At 39.0% G+C, this 19,984-nt stretch overlaps 1 protein-coding gene across 1 annotated transcript in view; it reads right to left on the reverse strand.

Annotated features, from left to right (window-relative positions):
• COL15A1 (collagen type XV alpha 1 chain) overlaps positions 1–19,984 on the reverse strand; it is a 169,292-nt gene that overhangs the window by 33,941 nt on the left and 115,367 nt on the right. The window contains 8 exon segments of the mRNA XM_075745229.1: positions 1,014–1,049; positions 1,169–1,246; positions 3,319–3,381; positions 4,940–4,975; positions 6,820–6,885; positions 14,044–14,127; positions 14,224–14,259; positions 15,174–15,236. Of these exon segments, the coding sequence (XP_075601344.1) occupies positions 1,014–1,049; positions 1,169–1,246; positions 3,319–3,381; positions 4,940–4,975; positions 6,820–6,885; positions 14,044–14,127; positions 14,224–14,259; positions 15,174–15,236 (462 nt within the window).

Below are 19,984 nucleotides of genomic sequence, written 5' to 3' on the forward strand. Positions count from 1 at the left end.
AGTAGTAGTAGTAGTAGTAGTATCATCTTCCTTTGTTATCCTATTAAACTGTCTTTATCTCAACCGATGAGTCGGGTTTTTTCCATTCTCCTCCCTATCCCACTGCGAGGGGAAGAGGTGAGCGAGCAGCTGCGTGGTGCTCAGTTACTGGCTGGGGTTAAACTTAAACCAGGACAATACAACATTCTCTGTCCAGTCAAAAATGTCAGGTCGAGTGCCTGAAAGAAGGCCTCAAAGTCATGATTTCAGTTAATTGTTTTGTCTCTACTGCCTGATTTGCAGCTTCCTCAGAATCCAAGTCAGTTGCAAATTATTGGTACTGACAGAACTTGAACCTGATGTAGTCAGTTGGTTTAATGTAAAACAAATAGAGAATAACTAGATCGGAGAGGACCTTTAGAGATCATCTAGTACAATCTCTTGCTCAAAGCAAGACAAACTTCCAAGTTAGGTCATGCCACTCAGCACCTTCTTCCACCATCTCTCTGAGCACCTATTTGTGTGTTTAACCATTTTTACTGTTAATTTTTTTTGTTATATCTAATTGGAATTTCCCTTGCTGGAATTTGTGATTATTGGCACTTGCCTTTTTCCTGTACACCTCTAAGAAGGACCTGACTTTGTCTGTTCTGTAATTCCCTTTCAGGCAGTGGCAGGAAGCATTTAAAGCTCCTCTCAGCCTTTTATTGTCAGGGCTAAACAAACCCAGTTTACTCAGAGTCATAAGTTATGTAAGTTTCGATCTCTGATGATATTTTACTGTTTAGATAGTAACGGGTACATTTGTGCTACCAGAATTTAAATTCTGAATCAAGTCAGTAGTTTACAGCACCACATATGTAACAACCACATTCTCTTCTGAAGGACACAGATCATCCTGAAGTATGAATACTCCCTATCATCCATACTCAGAAGGAATTAAAAGATAAACAAACTACCTTTACATTTACTATTATCTGTAAAACAAAAGCAAAACAAAACAAAAAATCCACTCATTTTTGGAAATGTCTTACCATTGGTCCCACTGATCCCACCATTCCAGCTTCACCCTGTTGAGGACAGACACACATAGAGCAATGACAAGGAGAACTCCTGCAGTATCTAGCAGAGGTGGCTGGTAACAAGGCCACCAAACATTCTGGAGGAACACCACACAGTATTATCTCACCTTCTCCCCTTTTCTTCCTAATAATTCAGTTAAAGATCCGTCAGCAGCAATGATAGCTCCTGGTTCTCCCTTCTCACCCTGCAATTATCAAAGTAATTTTATAGTGTTTACAAAGCAGTTCTCAATGAATCAGAAAAAATCAAAGCAGCATTACTGCTGTTTGAAGCATGACAGATTAGTCATGCTCTGATATCAAACATAAAGTGATATCAATGTGAGTAGGGTGAAGATTAATTCTGGGGGAGAAAAGGGCTCATCTTTCTTAAAACATAATAAAGTACAGTTAAAATATCAGGCACCTATAAATCTCCTTGAGATTAATAAGTACTTATTTTTTTAAAAAGCCTTTTAATTGCTCTCAATAGAGTAATTATGTGAAATATTCTGTGTTCACAAAAGATCTCTGCCAATGGTAGACAGGCTATTGGTGTCTTCTTGTGTACCATCAGCTTAGATACTGGTCAAGGAATCCTTCTGGAAATGTAAAATCTTGATAGAACACAAACTGTCCTGATTTTACTCTCAGGAAAGTATGAATCATTCCCTCTACATGCCTGGCATGATGCAGCCTCATTACCTTTAATGAAGGCCAATTCCCAGCATTCAAATTATGACCCTATGCATTCCGCTTCTTCAAGGGATAATTCCACTGAATAATGGCACCACAACCATGAATTATCATTCCCCACTGCCAATGCATGGTTCCCACTCTGGATCTTTCAGCTGTAACTTTCCTCCTCCTAGCTCTGGCAGCTTCATACAATAGCTTTCCCAAGATCTCTAATGGAAGAAATCTGGCTTGAAACTAACAATTAATTGCATTGCTGATTAAAATGATAGTCCGGGTTATAGCACTTCCACTGAACAGAAAGTGCTGTAACTCAGTTCCTCCTGCAGGTTCTTAAATCTTTGGAGTCTCTCTGAGGATCCATTGGATACTTTGCAGTCTCCCTAAGGCTCGGCTTCACTGACTTCATCTTCTGTGAGATTTTATGGACCTGAGGTTGCAACAGAAGCATCTCATGATCCTTAAAGCAAAATGCTCCTAGGTGTCTGTGCAGGTTCATTGTGGTTCCCAACTTCATCACTCTTGAGCGTAACCTGGTGTTCATGCCTCAGAAACAGCCTCAGAGACATCACTATGGTGAAACATCATTGGTGGGTACAAAATATAAGGGCTTCAAAGTTTTCCGTTCCTTCCAGTGTGGACAGCAGAGGCCCCCCCCCCCCCCCCCCCCCCAACAAACATATCAAAATCCACCAAAACACAACCCAAACTAAAAATCAACTGGTTTTAAGGTTGAGCTTGATTATTTTATACACTCCGTAAAAGAACAGGAATCCTTATGACAAAAGGGGACTGGTATTTGTGGCCTGAGGTGTTTCTTTCTGAGCAATGAAGATGTTCATCTACAATCTCATTTCAAACCACAATTAACGATTTCCAAGCCTTTCTATTACTTGTGAGAAAGTGAGGTCAGTTACTTACAAAGAATAAGCAGAAAGTGTTTTTGTTTTTTCTTTTTGTTATCCCCAAGATTGTAATAACTTAGATGTTCCTCTCCCCTGCTTCCTGCAGGTGGATGAGAAGGGGAAGAAAAACAGAACAACAGCTGCAATATTTACAAAATAGCAGAGTCAGTCCTTAGTCACCTCTTAGCAATGATACAAAATAAACACCTTTGTGCAGAAATAAGAGAAAGGATCCTAAGGAGGGAGCTCCCCAAGTCTTATACTTTCTTTGGGAGTGGAAAACTGCAGTCTTTATTCTGTATGCAAAGCCCTCTGTGCCAAAGGAGGAGGAAAAGATTAATCTTTTTTTTATTTGGCCTTTCGGTTAGGATCTCAGGGTGTCAGCACAGACAATCAACATGCAAGAAGATGTCACCTCATGTTTAATCCTTACTCAAACTTATTCTGGTAAGTGCACACTGCACTGCAGAATTTCAATGCTTGGGCAGGAACGTTAGGTCTCGGTAGTATTATTGAGTTTAGCAGTCTTTCAATTTCCACTTAGTAAATTTTTCACATGAACTTATTAACATCCCAATTCCTAGTAAAATTAGAATCATTAAACTTTCAATGTCATTAAGTATTTGTTATCTAACACATTTTGCAGCATGTACTTTTCCTTATGCATTTTCTCTTACCCGTTGTCCTTTGGGTCCTTGCGATCCAGGCAAACCAGCATCACCCTTCAGTCCCCGAGGGCCCTGAGAGAAAACAAGTACATAAATCCATGGTGAGATCTGCTATGAATATGGAGCTAGGTCATTTTACTAAGTGTAATTTCAAATAACTGGAAAACTTGAATCACTCTGATTGCAATCTAAGAACTCTTACAAGACTGTCTGAATCAAAGTATTTCCTAAACCAAATATTATATAGGGAGAATCTGTTAAAAAGAACAAAACAAAAAAACCTCTGATGCTTATCACAATGTAGATGATACACACATTCACAAACAGAAATAATGCAAACATTAATAAGAGTGGAAATTCAGCTTAAAATTCTCTGTTTCCTCCCGAGACTATTCTCTCTCCCTCCATGGTCATTCAGCCAGATTGATTTTCAACAGAATGTCTGAAGCTATATTTTTAATAGTACTTTAAAAAAAAGTTTTATCTGAAATAGAGATTGCATATTAGAAAATGAGATAATTTCTGTATCATCTCTTCTGTGGTAAAAGCATTCTTCTCAGATCTCATTTTGTTTTAAAATCTTCCAATTTGAGTGCATTCAGAAACATTTTTTTTACCCACCAAGAACTAAATTCAAGTCTACATGATTTCTGCATTAGTGAAGAGATAAAGAAAAGAGCTGAGGTAAGAATAAGAATGGTATTTTCATGTCTGTAGAAATTCTGTAATTGACAAAGAGTAAAAATTCATTATATCACTTTCTAAATGTTATCAGCTCTTTTTCAAATGAAAAGTATTTTTAATGAGTGTTTTCCCCTTTCTTTGGCTTCCTGTGCAGTCCACAATACCCAGGACTTAGTAAACAATCTTCTGTAGAATTTTGGGCGATTTGCCAGCAAGATGTCAACATAATTTGTCAGCTTTCCCAGTTTTCTCCTTAGTTATTCTCAGGCAATAGGCAAAGGATCCTGAGACCACATGCATGCATCTGAACAGTAAAGCAATCGTAACAAGGGAAAACAATTCTATCGCATTTTCTAGAATATAAATATAATTTTATAAACAATACTATATGAAGTCACAAGCCAGATAATGTTTATATGGTGTGGCAGTCAGAGCACAATAGGTAGGTAGCATAGTATAAGGTACCTTTCATACTATGCAATGCTTCCATAGTGGCACTGGTATGTTATTATAAAAAATAATAAATGTTTCTTAAAGGATAAAATATAAAGGGTACACCTTGTAGGGCTTTACTGTACTCTGTAGTGGTAAAATCAAAGCCTAAGGAATAATACAATTATGCATAGGTATGAAGACAACTTTTAGAAGTTCATTTGTTCCATTTGTTTCTCCTAAGCGGCCTTTTCCTTAGGTAATAATTTTCCATCAATTACAGTTAGTTTTGAACTACAAAACTGACATAAGCAGAAATATGAGATGTGCATATCATGGTATATTTATTTCCAGCAGAGTTAATTTCTACCATAGCTGTTGATTCCATAAAGACCTACAGTTTCCTGTATGAAAATTATTTGGACTTTGTGTAAATACTGTACAATGTACATTTTTTTCAATATTAAACTATATTGAAAAATACTTACTTAGATTCAAGAAACATAATACTTACAGGAAATCCTGGTAGACCTGGCTTGCCATCTGGCCCCTGCGAAATGCAAAAAAGCCACCCCATTACAACCACGTATTACAGTATGCATTTTCCATGTACTGCGTAATTTGTGAATAATCTGAAACTGGATTAAGAACTTCATTCAGCCTGTGGTAAAGTGGTGAACCCTACACAATGCCCTGTGCTTCTAACTTTTTCTGGCACATTAGCGCTTACGTTCCAAAACTGAAGGGATAGAGATCCAGGAAAGTTTGAAGAAAGGTGGCATTTTCCACATATGAAAGGCATACAACCACAACTCAACCTCCTTTGAATCTTTTCCAGATTCCAGCACAGAGATCACAGTAGCCCTCTCACCTCTGCCATTTTGCTCCTGGTTGTCTGTGAGTAGAAAATAGTGTGTAATAGGCTGTGAATAGAAACATGGATTTGGATTTGTACTGGGCATATTTAAGTTTGCCCCACTGTGATATCTGCAGAGAGACACTTTAGTTCTACTTCAGATCACCTGGATGTGTATTACCCAAGCCGCTATGAGACTGCACCTCTTTCCTCACTAGGGTGAGCTCAGAGACTGAAGTTCAAAGACTTTTCCAATAGCAACAGATGAAGATTAAAAGCTGTTACAAACCAATGCATTTCTGCTGGGCTCATGAGCCCACTTACCAATGTTATTTTGAGAACCTGTCATCTAAGGCTTGAATGGCAACTACCTGCAGTAACAGAGCTCACACAAGACGGCCCATCCTATCCTGGCATCCTATTATCTCCAGAGATTGGGAGAATCAGGTCTTTAGGAAACACATCAAAATAATCTTCCATGAAAGCTGTTGTACATAAGCACAGCTGGATGCAGCCACAATAATATGATGTCATCCAACCACGTGACAAGTGGAAAAGAGGCATGCTAGGCTAACAGATAAAGGTTAAAAACTGTTATTGGAGCTAATGCCCTTCTTCCCAGTTCACTGACAGATTTAGTAAGTATTTGTTTTGGGACAGTTGTATTAATGACACACGTTTGGTTATTTTTCAAACTACAGCTATGTAGAGTGAAATTCTGTTACCAGGTACGCACATTCTGGTTTTCCTTGTTTCATCAGGGATTGAATGTGAGGGAGAGAACTGTGCTCACAAACAAGAAAACAGATAAAATAAAATACACAAACAACAGTCCACAAATGAAACTAGCTGTGAAGTAAGATGCTTCATTTGGGGGGATTAAAATTTTGCAAAGTGCAAGATATTGTAGACTTTCAGGTAAGTTTGAATAAAATCCACAGCCTAGAAAAGGTAGATTTCTCTTTGGATCCAGTCCTAGGAATTTGAAATCATTACCAAGACATATTCAGAATTTCAAATATTTGACCGAACTATTTTGCACCTATATTCCTAGCTGCAAAACAGAACTTGAACTTTCACATCTGTTGCGCTCTCATGAAATTTCTAGCTTTTCATCCACAGTTATAATTGCTGTGAGACTAAACTCATACACAGGAGCCTAGCATTCCTAGTTACACTCTCAAGCAGAACTGAGCAAAATACTTTATTCCAACATTTTATGACTCAAAAAACAAGAATAGGGAAAAAAAATGGAAGAAATGCTATTTAAATCTTGGTCTCTATTTTTGCATCAGTTCCACATTTCTGTCCTTCTGAGCATACAGTTCAGATTGAGAGCTGAGCCAATTCCTTTCTTTCATAGAAATGCGTAAAAGCAATTAATTCACACAGCATTCAGTTCTGCCCTGAAGTACTTCCACAGAGCTTAGTGCTGAAGTTAGCAGGAACACAATTCTAAAGCTCTAGTTGATACTTAAAAGGAAATGCTGAAAATATAGCAAAAGATCTGAAGATTTAATAAAGCAGCATATACTCACTGGAGGTCCAAGCAGTCCTTTAATTCCAGGGAAGTTAAAAATTCCATCTGTATCATTGAGTAGTAGCTAAAAAAGTGGTTAAGGTACCGGTTATTTCAAATACCAAATTGATTATCTAGGGCACACATACATTTTTACAAATGTATAGATAGTTACAACATCCCTTTATAACTACGGGGAAAAAAACACAAACAAGGCCACAGAAAAGGCTCTCTACTTCTAATTGTCTATGATTCTATGAATATGTCACTGGCATTCTAAGATGGTGAATCTGTCTGACCACACTTACCCTGTTGCAGACTTGAAGATATATTCTGGATATGTCTGCGTCACACCATGCAGTGCCATGCCGTGATTCCTAACTCAGTTCTGATCATGCTGCGTTGTCTGCAATCAATGAAACTAGCTTGGATCCCAAAACAGTGTAGTCACTTGGATGCGGAACAGCACCTAAGCTAGTCAGCTCCGAGTCTCAAGAATCCTGACCAGAGCAGTATAATAGCAATCCTGTTATACTGCTTCCTATCCTGGAATTAGTGAGCTCAGCATTAGCTCAGGCATTTCTGCGTAATTTGATTGCAGAATCAGAATAATGAACATGCAAGAGACCTTTGGACATAATCTGGTCCAACCCCCTCCTCAGTGCAGGTCTAATTGGATCAGGTTGCTCAGGGACTCCTCTAAGGATAGAAATGTCACAATTGTTCTGGGCAACTGGTTCCAATATTTGAACACTGTCAGGGTAAAAAGTTTTTGCTTACATCTAATTGGAATTTCACATGTTCCAACTTGTGTCTGTTACATCTTATAATATTGCCATACACCTCCAAGAAGAGGGTACCTCCATCTTCTCTGTATCCACCAATTAGGTAGTTGTAGACAGTAAAAAAATCTCTCTTTAGCTTTCTTTCCTCCAGGCTGAGCAGACCCAGTTCTCTCAGTGCTCTGGTCCCCTGACCACCTTGGCAGCCCTGCACAGGGCTTGCTCCATTATTTCAATATCTTGCTTGTACTGGGGATCTCACAGCTGGACACGGAGCTCCAGAAGCAGTCTTACAAATGCCAGTCACAACTCTCTGAGTCCATCAGTTAAGCCAATTTTCCACCTATTTTATCATCCGCTTATCCACTTCATAGGTCACCAGTTTTGTGACAGCAAGACTATGGGAGACTGCATCAGAAGCCTTGCTAAAGTCAGAGTGTACAACATCCAGTGCCCATCCCTTGTCCATAGACAAGCAATCATTTTGGTCGGGAATGAATTGCTGTTAGTAAATCCATATTGGCTGCTCCCAGTCAGATTCTTGTCCTGATGTTATGATTAGGCTTTAATTTTGGTTTCAGATAGATAACTTTCTGCTTTAAATAGGTGTTCCCAATACTATATCATATGGTCATACATTACAATTCACACAGACAATATGTAAACGCTTACTCCCCATAAATGTTGTAGGTGAAAAGAGATCCTTACTCAAGTTTTTTGTCATTTGTTTCATTTCCTTCACTCCAACAGTTCCATTTATTGTGTGACAATTTAGTCTTGTTTTGGATTCAGAAACATGTACTGAATCTCCTTAGGGACTTGAACTAGTCCACTTGTTTAGCAGGCAAGCCATGTCATCCATTTCAATATAAGGCTCTGTGTGCAGCAGTGTATTCCCAATCAATGTAATGAAAATCTTCTGAATTTCACAAGGCGAGGGCAGGGCATGCCTTCAGGTGCCAGGGATTCACTTAGCACATGAATAAGCATGTTGTCACCGAGGTATTGTGAAATCTGAATGCCTCTTCTGCTTGTAACCTTGTGCAGACCAATGCTATCAGATCACAATCTTTTGCAACATTTGTTATGAATACAGTATACAGGAAACTAAGTTTGAAGCTACCCCTGCTTTGAATAGGAGGTTTGGCCATATGCATCCAGAGATCACTTCCAATTATCTTATGAGTCTCTGAATACTATTTTTCTAATATGGGATGTGAAGAACACAAAAAAGGACAGACTTGCTTGGTCACATCACATATCCTGTCTTATCCTATCCTATCCTATCCCTTGAGGTGATGTCAGCATCATGATTCATGCAGCTAAAGCCTGTTACTTTTACTGGGTGCTGCTACTTGCTCCCTGTCCTCATGTTCTACTAAAACCACGGGACAATTGTCAAATAAAAAGACAGTTTAAGTCCTGCAGGCAGCACTCCATCTCCAAGCCTGCATGAGCTCTCTGCTGCATTGCTCCAGGGGTAGCAAGATGCCGTTGATCCCACTCTACTCACAGCTCTATATGGCCCAGAAAGGGAACAGGACACGGGCTGTTACTTTAATGACAGTAATAAAAGAGTCCTGCTGCTGCCATTGTTCTGCTCTATCTACAGCTGGTGGCAGAAATCCAGGAGCCCTGGGTTTACACTGTCTTTTCATTGTGAAATTACTCAGTGTTCACTCTTTTTGGGCTCATCCAAATTGCATTGAAGTCAGTGGAAAGAATCCCAAGGCTTTGCTGAGCTTAGGATCAGGCACTTTGTATATTTTCTAAATAGAGTTTAGCCGCAAATGGAAATTGTGGTTGGAAGTCAGAAATCTGTACATAGTACTGAAGAAGATATGAAAATAGAGGGTACAAGGACAATGTTTAGAGAAAAAGATTGCACTCTTCACAACCTGTTCCAGGTATATAGTTATTTATCTTCCTTTTTGTGTAACAACTGATGTGTTTAACTTTTTTTTAACTATGGTGATGGGATAGGTTGTATGTAGTCTCTGTAAACAAGGTGATGAGATTATTAGCAATAGTAAGGTAATGGTTGAATGATTGTGGTGTTAGTAACCAGTCTTGCTGCTATGGTCCCTGTACAGCCCCAACCTAACAGGTAACTAATAAAACCATTTTAAGAATGAGAACCTGAGAGCTTGGTGGTACTGTGGAGATTATAAATTGTGTAGTTGGTATATGAGCCAAGTAATATTTCATTTTCTGTCAAAATCATGTCCTATGGGTGAACTTTGTTCATTATAATCTAATTATAATACCAAAGCACACATCCATTCTAAAAGCTACCCGCCTCCAAGTTACGACCACCCCTCACTGGGCATGCTTTTTTTAAGTCTATAGCTTTAAAAGCAAAGCGAGAAAGTTTTACACCAATCATAACGAAGTAACTATGTGATGTAATTGTAACTATTTGTGTTTTGAGAATATAGATATGTGTATGTTTGTAGGCTAGGTGGGCAGGTTAGGAGGAGAGATCCCCCATGCACCGAATAAACCAATGTTGGCTTTCTAAACTGCATTTCTGTTTGGAAAGTTTTTATCGCTGTTTGAGCGGTAACATTTTGATACGCAAGCAGCTTTAAAAGCAACAGTCCAGCAATGTAACTTTTCAACACATCACATCAGTTCAGAAAGTGCTCACTACAAAGAAAGGACAACGGTGTTTTTCATATTTTCTTCACTGTTATGAAGAGGAAGAAACGGTAGTTTTTTAGCTTGATTGTCTTGGCTGGGTTCTAAGCAAATCTTCAGCTTTGTATCCAAATGGCATGAATATACCCTTATTAGAATTACAGAAAGAACACAGGAAACACAAAATTTTTTGACATTTGCTTTACATCCCCAACATTAAACTTTCTCCAGGCCTTTCATTCAGTTCTTGTACCTAAACTATACATGAATAATGGCAACAATAGATAACTCTTTAAAAGTTTTAAATTTAAATCCAATAACATTTCTGTATTAAAAATTATTTCTGTACTGTATCCAACTAAATTGGAGTGATAAAATTGTAGCAACAATTAATATGGTTTACTGGTTATCGTGATTCCATGCATGAAAATGCGCTGAGTATCAGAGATTATGCTCCAACAGAGCGAAATAGCCAATATAGGATTAGGGATTTTACTATTTTGGAATATCAAACAGCAGCAAACTGAGGGATATATGTTTTTTAAACAGGACACTTCAGACTTCCTGACCGACAGCAGGAGGCAACAGAGGAGGCAGAAGGGACCGCAAGCTTCTGAGTCCCATGGTGTCGGTAGCTACTGCAAAAGCACGGAAATGGCTAGGTTCCATTGCAGACCTCAGTTTTATTTTGCCATGTCTTTTCACAGTTTTAGAAGTGGCTCCTGAAGGAATCATATTCCCACAGTTCACATAGGGACCAGGCTAAATAAAGAGGAAACCAAGGTCCCCTTTTCAGTGCAATTCAACCAATGTGCTGTTGGCCAGATACTGGTGAGGCTTGGCCCTGAGCCATAGGTGTCCACATCAGATCTTAATATTTCAACAATACTGAAACTGCATCAGGCCTTTAATTTGTTTTATTTTGATCAAGCAGCATAAAAACTGTTTAGCTGTAGCCACACAGCCCTTTGTAAGAAAGCTTCTTTCCAACTGTGATAGATCAGTCCATTGAACTTCCATAGTCCAAGAAGTATTGTTGTCTTTGGCTACACAATGGTTAAATGAGTGAACTAATAGACCCTGACCTGGGGAGTGATCTCTCTAACTGCCATGTGGTTCACTTAGATCACTTAATTCATCTCTGCCGCTCTACCTACATCAAGCCAATGTCCACATTACAACAGCTGGTACTGGTATTTATTTCAGTTCTGTAATTCCAACTGCAATTGATAGTTCTACTTGCAGGAGTTCTTTCCACATCTGAAGCTAACTACAGAAGATGAGAGACTGCATCAACAAAATTGTCCTGGTTTCAGCAGGGATAGAGTTAATTTTCTTCCTAGCAGCTGGTATAGTGCTGTGTTTTGGACTTAGGATGAGAATAATGTTGATAACACACTGATGTTTTAGTTGTTGCCAAGCAATCAAGGACTTTTCAGCTTCTCATACTGACCTGCCGACAAGAAGGCGAGGAACACCCAAGAAGCTGGCAGGGGACACAGACAGGACAGCTGACCCAAACTGACCAAAGCGCTATTCCATACCATATGACATCATGCTCCATATATAACTGTGGGCCGGTAGGCGGTGCAGCTCAGGAACTAGCTGAGCATCAGCTTTGGGTGGTGAGCAATTGTGCTGTGCATCACTTGTTTCGTATATTCCTTAGCATCATCATCATCATCTTCATTTTCTGTGCTATTAAACTGTCTTTATCTCAATCCATGAGTTTTACCTTTTTCTTTTCAGTTTGCTACCCCATCCCACTGTGTGTGTGGGAGTAAGCTAATGGCTGTATGGTTGTTTTAGCTGCCTGCCAGATTAAACCACAACAAGAATATATTTGGATAATTTAATCTTCTATTTCAGCAAATGTATAGTAAGCAAAGGTCCTGTTCTTATTCAAACATTTGTGAGGTAGGTAGAACTCAATGTCATGCATAGTGTCATATACTTACACACATACACAAACATTTAATTAACTGAATCAAAATCCAGCATACTAAATCCTCAGAGAAATCATCTGATTAACAATACAGAGGATTTGAAGCATATGAGGGTAGATGGCTCTTGCTGTACACCCCCGGATATGTTTGCTACAAATGCACATAAAGCCACATATATTATGCACCCTACTTCATAAGAGAGGTTACCTCTTAAGCTCCAAGGTATTTAGAGAAGCAAGTAAGTTTGTCTCTGGGTTAGCAATACACCTAATGCAATACAGCTTCTACCAGGCTCTATGCATTTCTGTAATGCATGGTGAAGGTAGTTCATACAGAAGTTCTGGAGAATTCAGAGGATGCACGTTAGGTTTCTTGACATAGCTACACATTAGATAGATGTGTGGACTGTGACTATCACAATGTGTAGGGAGCCATGCAGCCTCCAGCAAACTAGTGTCAGTAGTTTGCTAAGTCAGCTTCAATAATCTTTTTTACATTTCTTATATATACTGTCCTCCCTCTGAGGCTCTCAGTGTTTTTTTAAGTATTAATGAGCTAAGGAGCAACACATTCTTGTTCATTATTACTGCAAACAGAACTGTTTAGTCACTAACAAGAGTTAAGGCCTCACAGTGACACAATGGCAGGGCTATGAGAAAGAACATGAATTTTACATCAGCATTTCTGTCACAGCTATTGAGGAATTTCCCAAAAACTCCAACAGAAACATGATAAAGTGTAGAGCTCGTGACAGTCCCACTTTGAGCAGGACTTTGAACTAGATGATCTTCAGACACCCCTTCATACCAACATTTCCGTGAATCTATAATTCTGCTCATCCAAGATCTTAGGATCCTAAGATTCTGGGTGGATACCCAGTAAATTAAGTGAAAAAAAAAAACAAACCCAACAACAAAACAATCAGAACCCAAAAAACAAAACCAGCAAAACAACTCTTTTGGGACTAGTTATGTGATGTCAGTTTATGCTTTATTTGCTATCAGTAGCAGAAGCCTAAGTGAAAGCCTAGTTGTTTCAGTCAACAAAAATGTGATGTGTAGATCAGCTTTGTGATAATGTTGGTGCCTACCTCCCCCTACCACAGATTGATCAGTAGGGCATTTTCCCTTCTTGCAATCACAAATCACTTCTTGCTGCTGTTATATGCATTCCTATGGACAAGTCTGGCTCGTTTAGGCACCTTCAGCTGTCAGAGGTGAAGAATTTCCCGCAGCCACTCACAGCTTCTCCAAAGCTTAATGTCATATCAAGCCAACTCCAAGGATTTTTGTTGTCAGCTTGAAATGGGATTCATCCTAATCTCTAGCCTTCATTACTGCTAACTAGCATTTTTTTTTTTTTGCAAAGGCTGACTCAAAATATACATGCAGCTAAAGGATATTGGACAGTTGAGCTTCTAGCATTTTACCCTTTGATACTTTTGGCTGTTGCTTCCACAACAGAGTCAGTGCTCTGGTTTATACAGCAGACATCTGTCAGAAAATACAACATATCTCTCTCCTACATACTGCTGTGTCTCAGGTGCCTTGCTTTGTTAAAGATTCCCCATTTTGTATTTCTCTGTTTATTTCTATTTGATGTTCACAACTCCTACAGAATCACCCGGAGAGTTTGTGAGAAGTCCTCGTTATGATGCCATAATTCTTGAATGTAAGCTCTTCACCCACTTTCCTTCCTTTTTAATCTTTTCAAAACAAATCCATTTGATATAGAGCTATACTGAGATTTTTTTGTTTTGAGTAGTAGACTTGTGACCTGAACATCAACAGTAGAATCACCAGTTTGTTAACTGCTTGTGCTTTCTTCTCTTTAAGATGACTTACAGAGACTTTAATCCTTGTCAAACATGCTTACCTCAGGTATTGCTATGATTCGTCCTGGTGGTCCTGGTGGTCCAGGTGGTCCCACAATACTGTTCCCATCCTGTCCTGGTTCACCCTATTTCAAAAGCATTACATATGGAAAACCCATTTACTAAGAACTACACTTCACATAGCTTTCTCAGAAAGAATGAAATCCATACAATCATCTCACCTGAGGTCCTGGGTCACCCTTCTCCCCTTTTGGACCCTGCATGTGATTAAAAAAAAAAAAAAAGAATAGAAAGAGTGTAAGTGATTTAAAAGGAAAAATTGTGAAAGTGTGCTTTCTCTAGCTTCACAAAAAGCACAGCAGTAAAATGCAGGTACAGAATTATCAATCCCCAGCTCTCTCAAACCACAGATGGGGCCAGCTGGTTTCAACTCAGACTCTCTGATGGTTTGATGTTTAAAAGTAGTTCCCAGCATATTTGACAGAGTTCACAGATGACCAGAAGCAAATGGGCACACAACATTTCATTAGCTGGGGATTAATTCAACAAATCTTTCTTTCACTGCACTGAAATCAGCCATGCCTAGCTGCTCCTTCCTTTTTCAGCATTAACCACCTCAGTTGCATCTGGGATTGCCCAGTGGACCAGGCAGGTGAGCTAAACAGTCATTTTTCAAGCAGGTTATTTCTAAGTTTGATCAGCCCCTTGATACGACTCACTGCGCTGGGGATGCAGACAGCTTGTCTGGCATGAGTGAAAGTAAGGTGGCAGGGAATGCGCTATGGGACTTCCCAGCTAAAGAAGAGCTCTGTAATCCTCATGGCTCTTAAGCATGAGAAATACATTAAAATCACCTCTGAGTCTGTTGGCTTCCCTCTAATTAAAAGCAGAACTGATTTTTGAATAATTAAAAGAAAAGGAGTATAGAAGAATTGGAACTAGCCTCTGGAGATGCCTGTATCATTTCTGTTTGATGAGGGAGGCAAGGGCAAGGGACACTGCTTCTGTGTTTGGCGTCTGAGGTAACTGCTCCAGGTTAATTAGGATAAATCCAGGCCCAGCTCTCCACATGCTTCGAGCAAGAGCTGTTAGGGATCTTGCTGATCCTTAAGACGTACGTTTGGGAGCCAGTGTGTGTTAGGCGATCACAGATTATGATAGCCCTACTCATCACATCTCTGGGATGTCCAGCAATGCCAGGAAAGCCTCATTTTCCATCTGTACCCTGCATTCCCTGCCATGGCAAATACACTGTTGTTCTCTCTAAATTGTATTGTTTCATACAAGCAGGAGGTACCACTCTTGAGAGGGACACAGTACGGTTCTGAATGGACTAGGGGACAGGTTTGTGGAGGGCTCCGTGGAGTCAGCATCACCCTCATTAGTCATCTGCTCTCTCCACTCCTCCTGCTGTTTCCTCCTCTCAAGAGCAGTTTTTTTTAATACAGCTCCTAATCATTCTTCTCCACTGCTCCCACTTCCACTTAGGAAAAGGGCAAATTCTGTTGCTTTCCCCAAAGATACATTTCGTGGGTTATTTCCACCCTTCAGTTAAATGACTCTCAGGCTGGAGGAAGAGGAGGGAGAAGCATCGAATGTAGATGGGAGTTGGTATGCAAGGCAAAAAGTTTGATAGCCCCTGCTCTAGTTTAATGCAGGACTGGAAAACAGAAGTATCACTCAGTAATAATAATGCAGTTTGCCCAGAGTAAAATGGATAAAAGAATACTCTGAATTCTTAAAGGACCAGATAAACAGTGAACTACATTTTTTTTTCATCTTTTTTTTGTCTGTGTCATTAAAGAGCAAAGGAAATGACACAGAACAACCTAGTGATTCATCCAAATGACAGATTAGTCCTGTTTTGTTTTAGTAGTGGGGCTATTTTTTTTGCTGGTTTGATGGGAATTTTTTTTGTTTGTTTGTTTTTGGTTGATTGGTTGGTTTGGTTTTCTTTTTTAGAGGCAGGGAAGTGTTTTGGAGGGTTGTTTTTTTTTTTCAGGAAAAGGCTGTTTTGGTTCTTACTTTTTGTTCTGCTTCACAAAAATATTTTTTTGGCATTTACAGTAGATAGTACCATGAAAATCTAGTAGACATAGACAATTCCATTAAAAGGTCAGCTCAGTAGCTGTCAAAAAGACTACCTGAATACAAGAAATTGTCATAAAAGGAACAGGAAAACAAGAGCACAGAACATTACTATACCACTGTATATACTTATTGTATGTCCATAACTTGAATTCTGTGCACTGGTTTGTTTACATTTTCGATCTTGAAAAGGATCTAGTAGGACTAGAAAAAACTTCAGAAAAGGCCAATGGGAATAACCAAAGGTACACAATGACTTCTATATGAGACATGATGGTGTAAGCTATGATACTTTAGCTTGGACAAGAGACAAATGAGATGGTAAGTGAAGAATATTGTAGAGGTTTCTAAAAGTAGAGAGTAGTTAAGGACTCACACTTCTAATAGAAGAAATAGCAAGCATCAAATGAAAATAGCTGGAAGAGGTTCATGGGATGTGTAGTTAAGTTGGCAGAGATCCTTGCCCCAAGATCTTGTAAATTGTAGAAGTTTGCATGAGTTCCAGAAGAGACATCAAGTTCGCTTGAAGAGATCTAATTGTGGTTCAGACATGATTTCTAGCTGAGAAAGGAAAATCCCTGAATCATAAATTGTTGGAGTCTAGGAGGTCACTCAGGAAAACTATGTTGTAATACTTGCCCTTTTATAAGGTCATATTGCATCTAAGCATCTGCTCAAACTGCATATGCTTTTGACATTGTTGGAGACAGGATACTGGGATCAATGGATGTGACCCAATAAAACCACCGAGAATTATCAAACACTCTACAGGAGTGTCTTGAACAACAGAGTTTCAAAGCATCCAAAGTCAAATGGTCGTCTTTGCTGCATTTCTAGTGTGATAGAAGAAATTCAAATTAACAGTTCATGGGATGCAAAATTCTCTCTCTTCTTATGCCTTTCTACAAAACCACCATAAACAATTTAATGTGTCCACTTCATTAAGAAAGGATACCCTCACTGCTATTTCTATTTTTTGTCTGTGATCAGCAAAGCATATGGCTCAGGAATAAACACTCAGTTTATTAAGATAAAATATAATTTCTGAAGCACTCAAATTTTCATTTTATAGACAAGTGCAGGATAAAAGGTGTGTCTGAATGCTAATGGGATTTAGGCACCTAAGGAACTACAGAGATTTAGGCACCTATAAAACTAGTAAAAATGGTACTTGGGACTTAAGTCTCTTCAGTGCTTGTAGAGAATTATATGTTTCTATCTGCAGCAAAGGTAATTGAGCAGAGGAAATAACCTTGGACCAACAGCATTTCTGCAACAGAATGCTGTCATTTCAGGCATGTTGGTACCTGCAGATCAGCTTCCTACTATTACAAATAGCCGTATAATTTCACCAATTGATTTCCTAATGAAATTTAATTTGGAAGAAAAGATCCAGGATAGGTAAGATGTTTTACTGTAAATAATGTATCCATAAACATCTTTATTTCTGACTCCTTCCATATTTTAAGTATGTAGGTCATTGCTCAAATATAAAAGGGCTAAGATCCTTTTTTTTCATCTGAGGACTGAAGACACAGATAATTTTTAAACAGCATTCTAGTCACTCTACTTACAATATATGCATGTGTTTGAAATGTATCTATCATATCAACAATAATAATTACTAGAATAAAGATGACAGAACAAAGCACTGGTATGTATAATAAATAAGAAAATAATCTATAGTCTCAAACAGATTAAAGAGTTAAACAACTGTCCTATGCGTCAATGCATCAGCTTTAATTATCTTACTGACAAATATCTCTGAAATGGCAACACTCAAAATATGTACAGCAGATGGAATTTATGGCAAGCAGAGTCCTGCTACACTGTTGTTTTTTTAAAAATAAACAAGCAGATGCTGCTAGAAAACTGTGATAATGCTCTTGTAAATATTCAGCAAGCAGAAGGATTGATTCATAATTGCTTTTTATCTTGTTTCCAAGAGCAACTCTTGATTTCAGTGCTATCCCAAATGCAAGATAAATTTTTGGTATTTTATTTTATTTTATTTTATTTTATTTTATTTTATTTTATTTTATTTTATTTTATTTTATTTTATTTTATTTTATTTTATTTTATTTTATTTTATTTTATTTTATTTTATTTTATTTTATTTTTTCTATGACTCCGAGCACTGCCCTCTGCTGGCTTATGCCTGCAAAAGGCACACAAGACACGGACTGGCAAAAAGGGGCACAAACAGCAGCTTTGGGGTGAGCTCCAAGAGGAGTCCAAACCAGAATAGACAGAGATGACGACAGGAAGATTGGAGAGGAAAGAATGGAGTCCAGCTCCATTCATTTCAGTAATAACACCATGTAAATCAGTGAAACTGGCAGGTTTCCCTGCCAATGGGGTTTGATGTCTAGAAGCGGCACTGATCCAGAGCAGCAGGTCTAGGTCACACGCTGGTGCCTGGGGTGAGTTAGACAGCTAGGACAAATTACAGCTTGGGAGGTACAGGTTGCACATCAGGGAAACTGTTTTTCCAAAGAGGATAGTGAAGCACCAGAACAAGATACCCACAGAGTTTTTGGAACCTCCCTGGAGGTATCTAAGGTTCAGTGAGACAAATCCATTGCTGATGTGATCTAGTGTTGGTGATAATACCACTTTGAGTGTGATATTGGACCAGATGACCTCTGGAGGGCCTTCCATTTCTATAATCTTGTACCTCCTGAGTGGTCAGGTGTGGGTTAAGAGGAGCCTGGTTGCAGGATGATGGGCAGGTTGTAGCACAGAAATAGGCAACAACACTGGCCTCTGTGCTGAACACTGAATTGGGGTCGTGCATGGCTCCTGAGGTGTCTGCAGTACATGGCGTGAATCTACTACTGTACTACAGACACATGCCGTGGGGGGAGTGCTCTGGTGTGGGGTGGTAGCTACACACCGTGATATTAAAGAGTAGGGGGACATGTGGAACTTAGTTTTTTATATAAGCTTTGCTGATATTCATTTTTGTTCTGGTGAAAATGTAAATTGCCTCCCAAAACACCATGGCATCATGCACCTGAGGATTTTAAATACAATTTTAACCATATTTTAATCAGAAGTCTTAAGTAACAGGTTACAGTGGCTCCTGATAATCACAGTTCAACTGAGAAAGGGTTCTTTTTTTTCCAGAGAAGCCTCCCTAGGCTTTAATATGCTGACAGAGCAAGAAATGTTCATTACTCCCTGAGTGCATTAAGAGAAGAAAGGAAACTAAGAGGAAAAAAACCTGAGGTTTTAGATCAAGTTGAATGAATTTCCCACCTTTGAACCTGGTGGACCAATGTTGCCTCTTTCTCCCTGAAATGGAGACACTGTAGGGCTCAAATATCAAAGTGAACAGTAATTACAAGGATTTTAAACGTGTATGTTACTTTCCTCATAAACAAAGGGACTGAATAGAGTAAAAGGATTAGCGAAAGTAGGACATATTTTTGGTAAAGTGATGCTGAGCATACATTTGTGAACTGGTTCTGGGGGTTTAACCTCCCAGTTGTCACCCACATCTTAGTGTTTCTGGTCACCACACATTATTTTTGCTGAGCGTCTAGCAAGCCACATGCCTGAACCTTCGTTTTGGTGTCTGAAATCAGCACATGGTAACATTCCCCAGATCTACCAATGCCACAATGACCTTGTACCTCCACAAATGACCCACCATCTTCCTTCAATACCGTTAACTTGGCCTCCCCCACACCACTGCTTTCCCCGTCCACCCAGCCACTGCGTCATACACAAGCAGTGTCACTGTTCCACCTTTAGGACTGATTCTGCAGTACTCTAGCTCTGAGTAGACATGATTCCTTGATTTCATTACAGACAGAGAACATGCAATTTAGTTTTTCATTTGAGAGAGAGAATATAAACAGGAATAAATCAGCAAGGAACTACAGCCAT

The sequence above is a fragment of the Balearica regulorum genome, chromosome 2 (genome assembly GCF_011004875.1).
Source record: "Balearica regulorum gibbericeps isolate bBalReg1 chromosome 2, bBalReg1.pri, whole genome shotgun sequence".
In the NCBI taxonomy this organism is placed as follows: Eukaryota; Metazoa; Chordata; class Aves; order Gruiformes; family Gruidae; genus Balearica; species Balearica regulorum.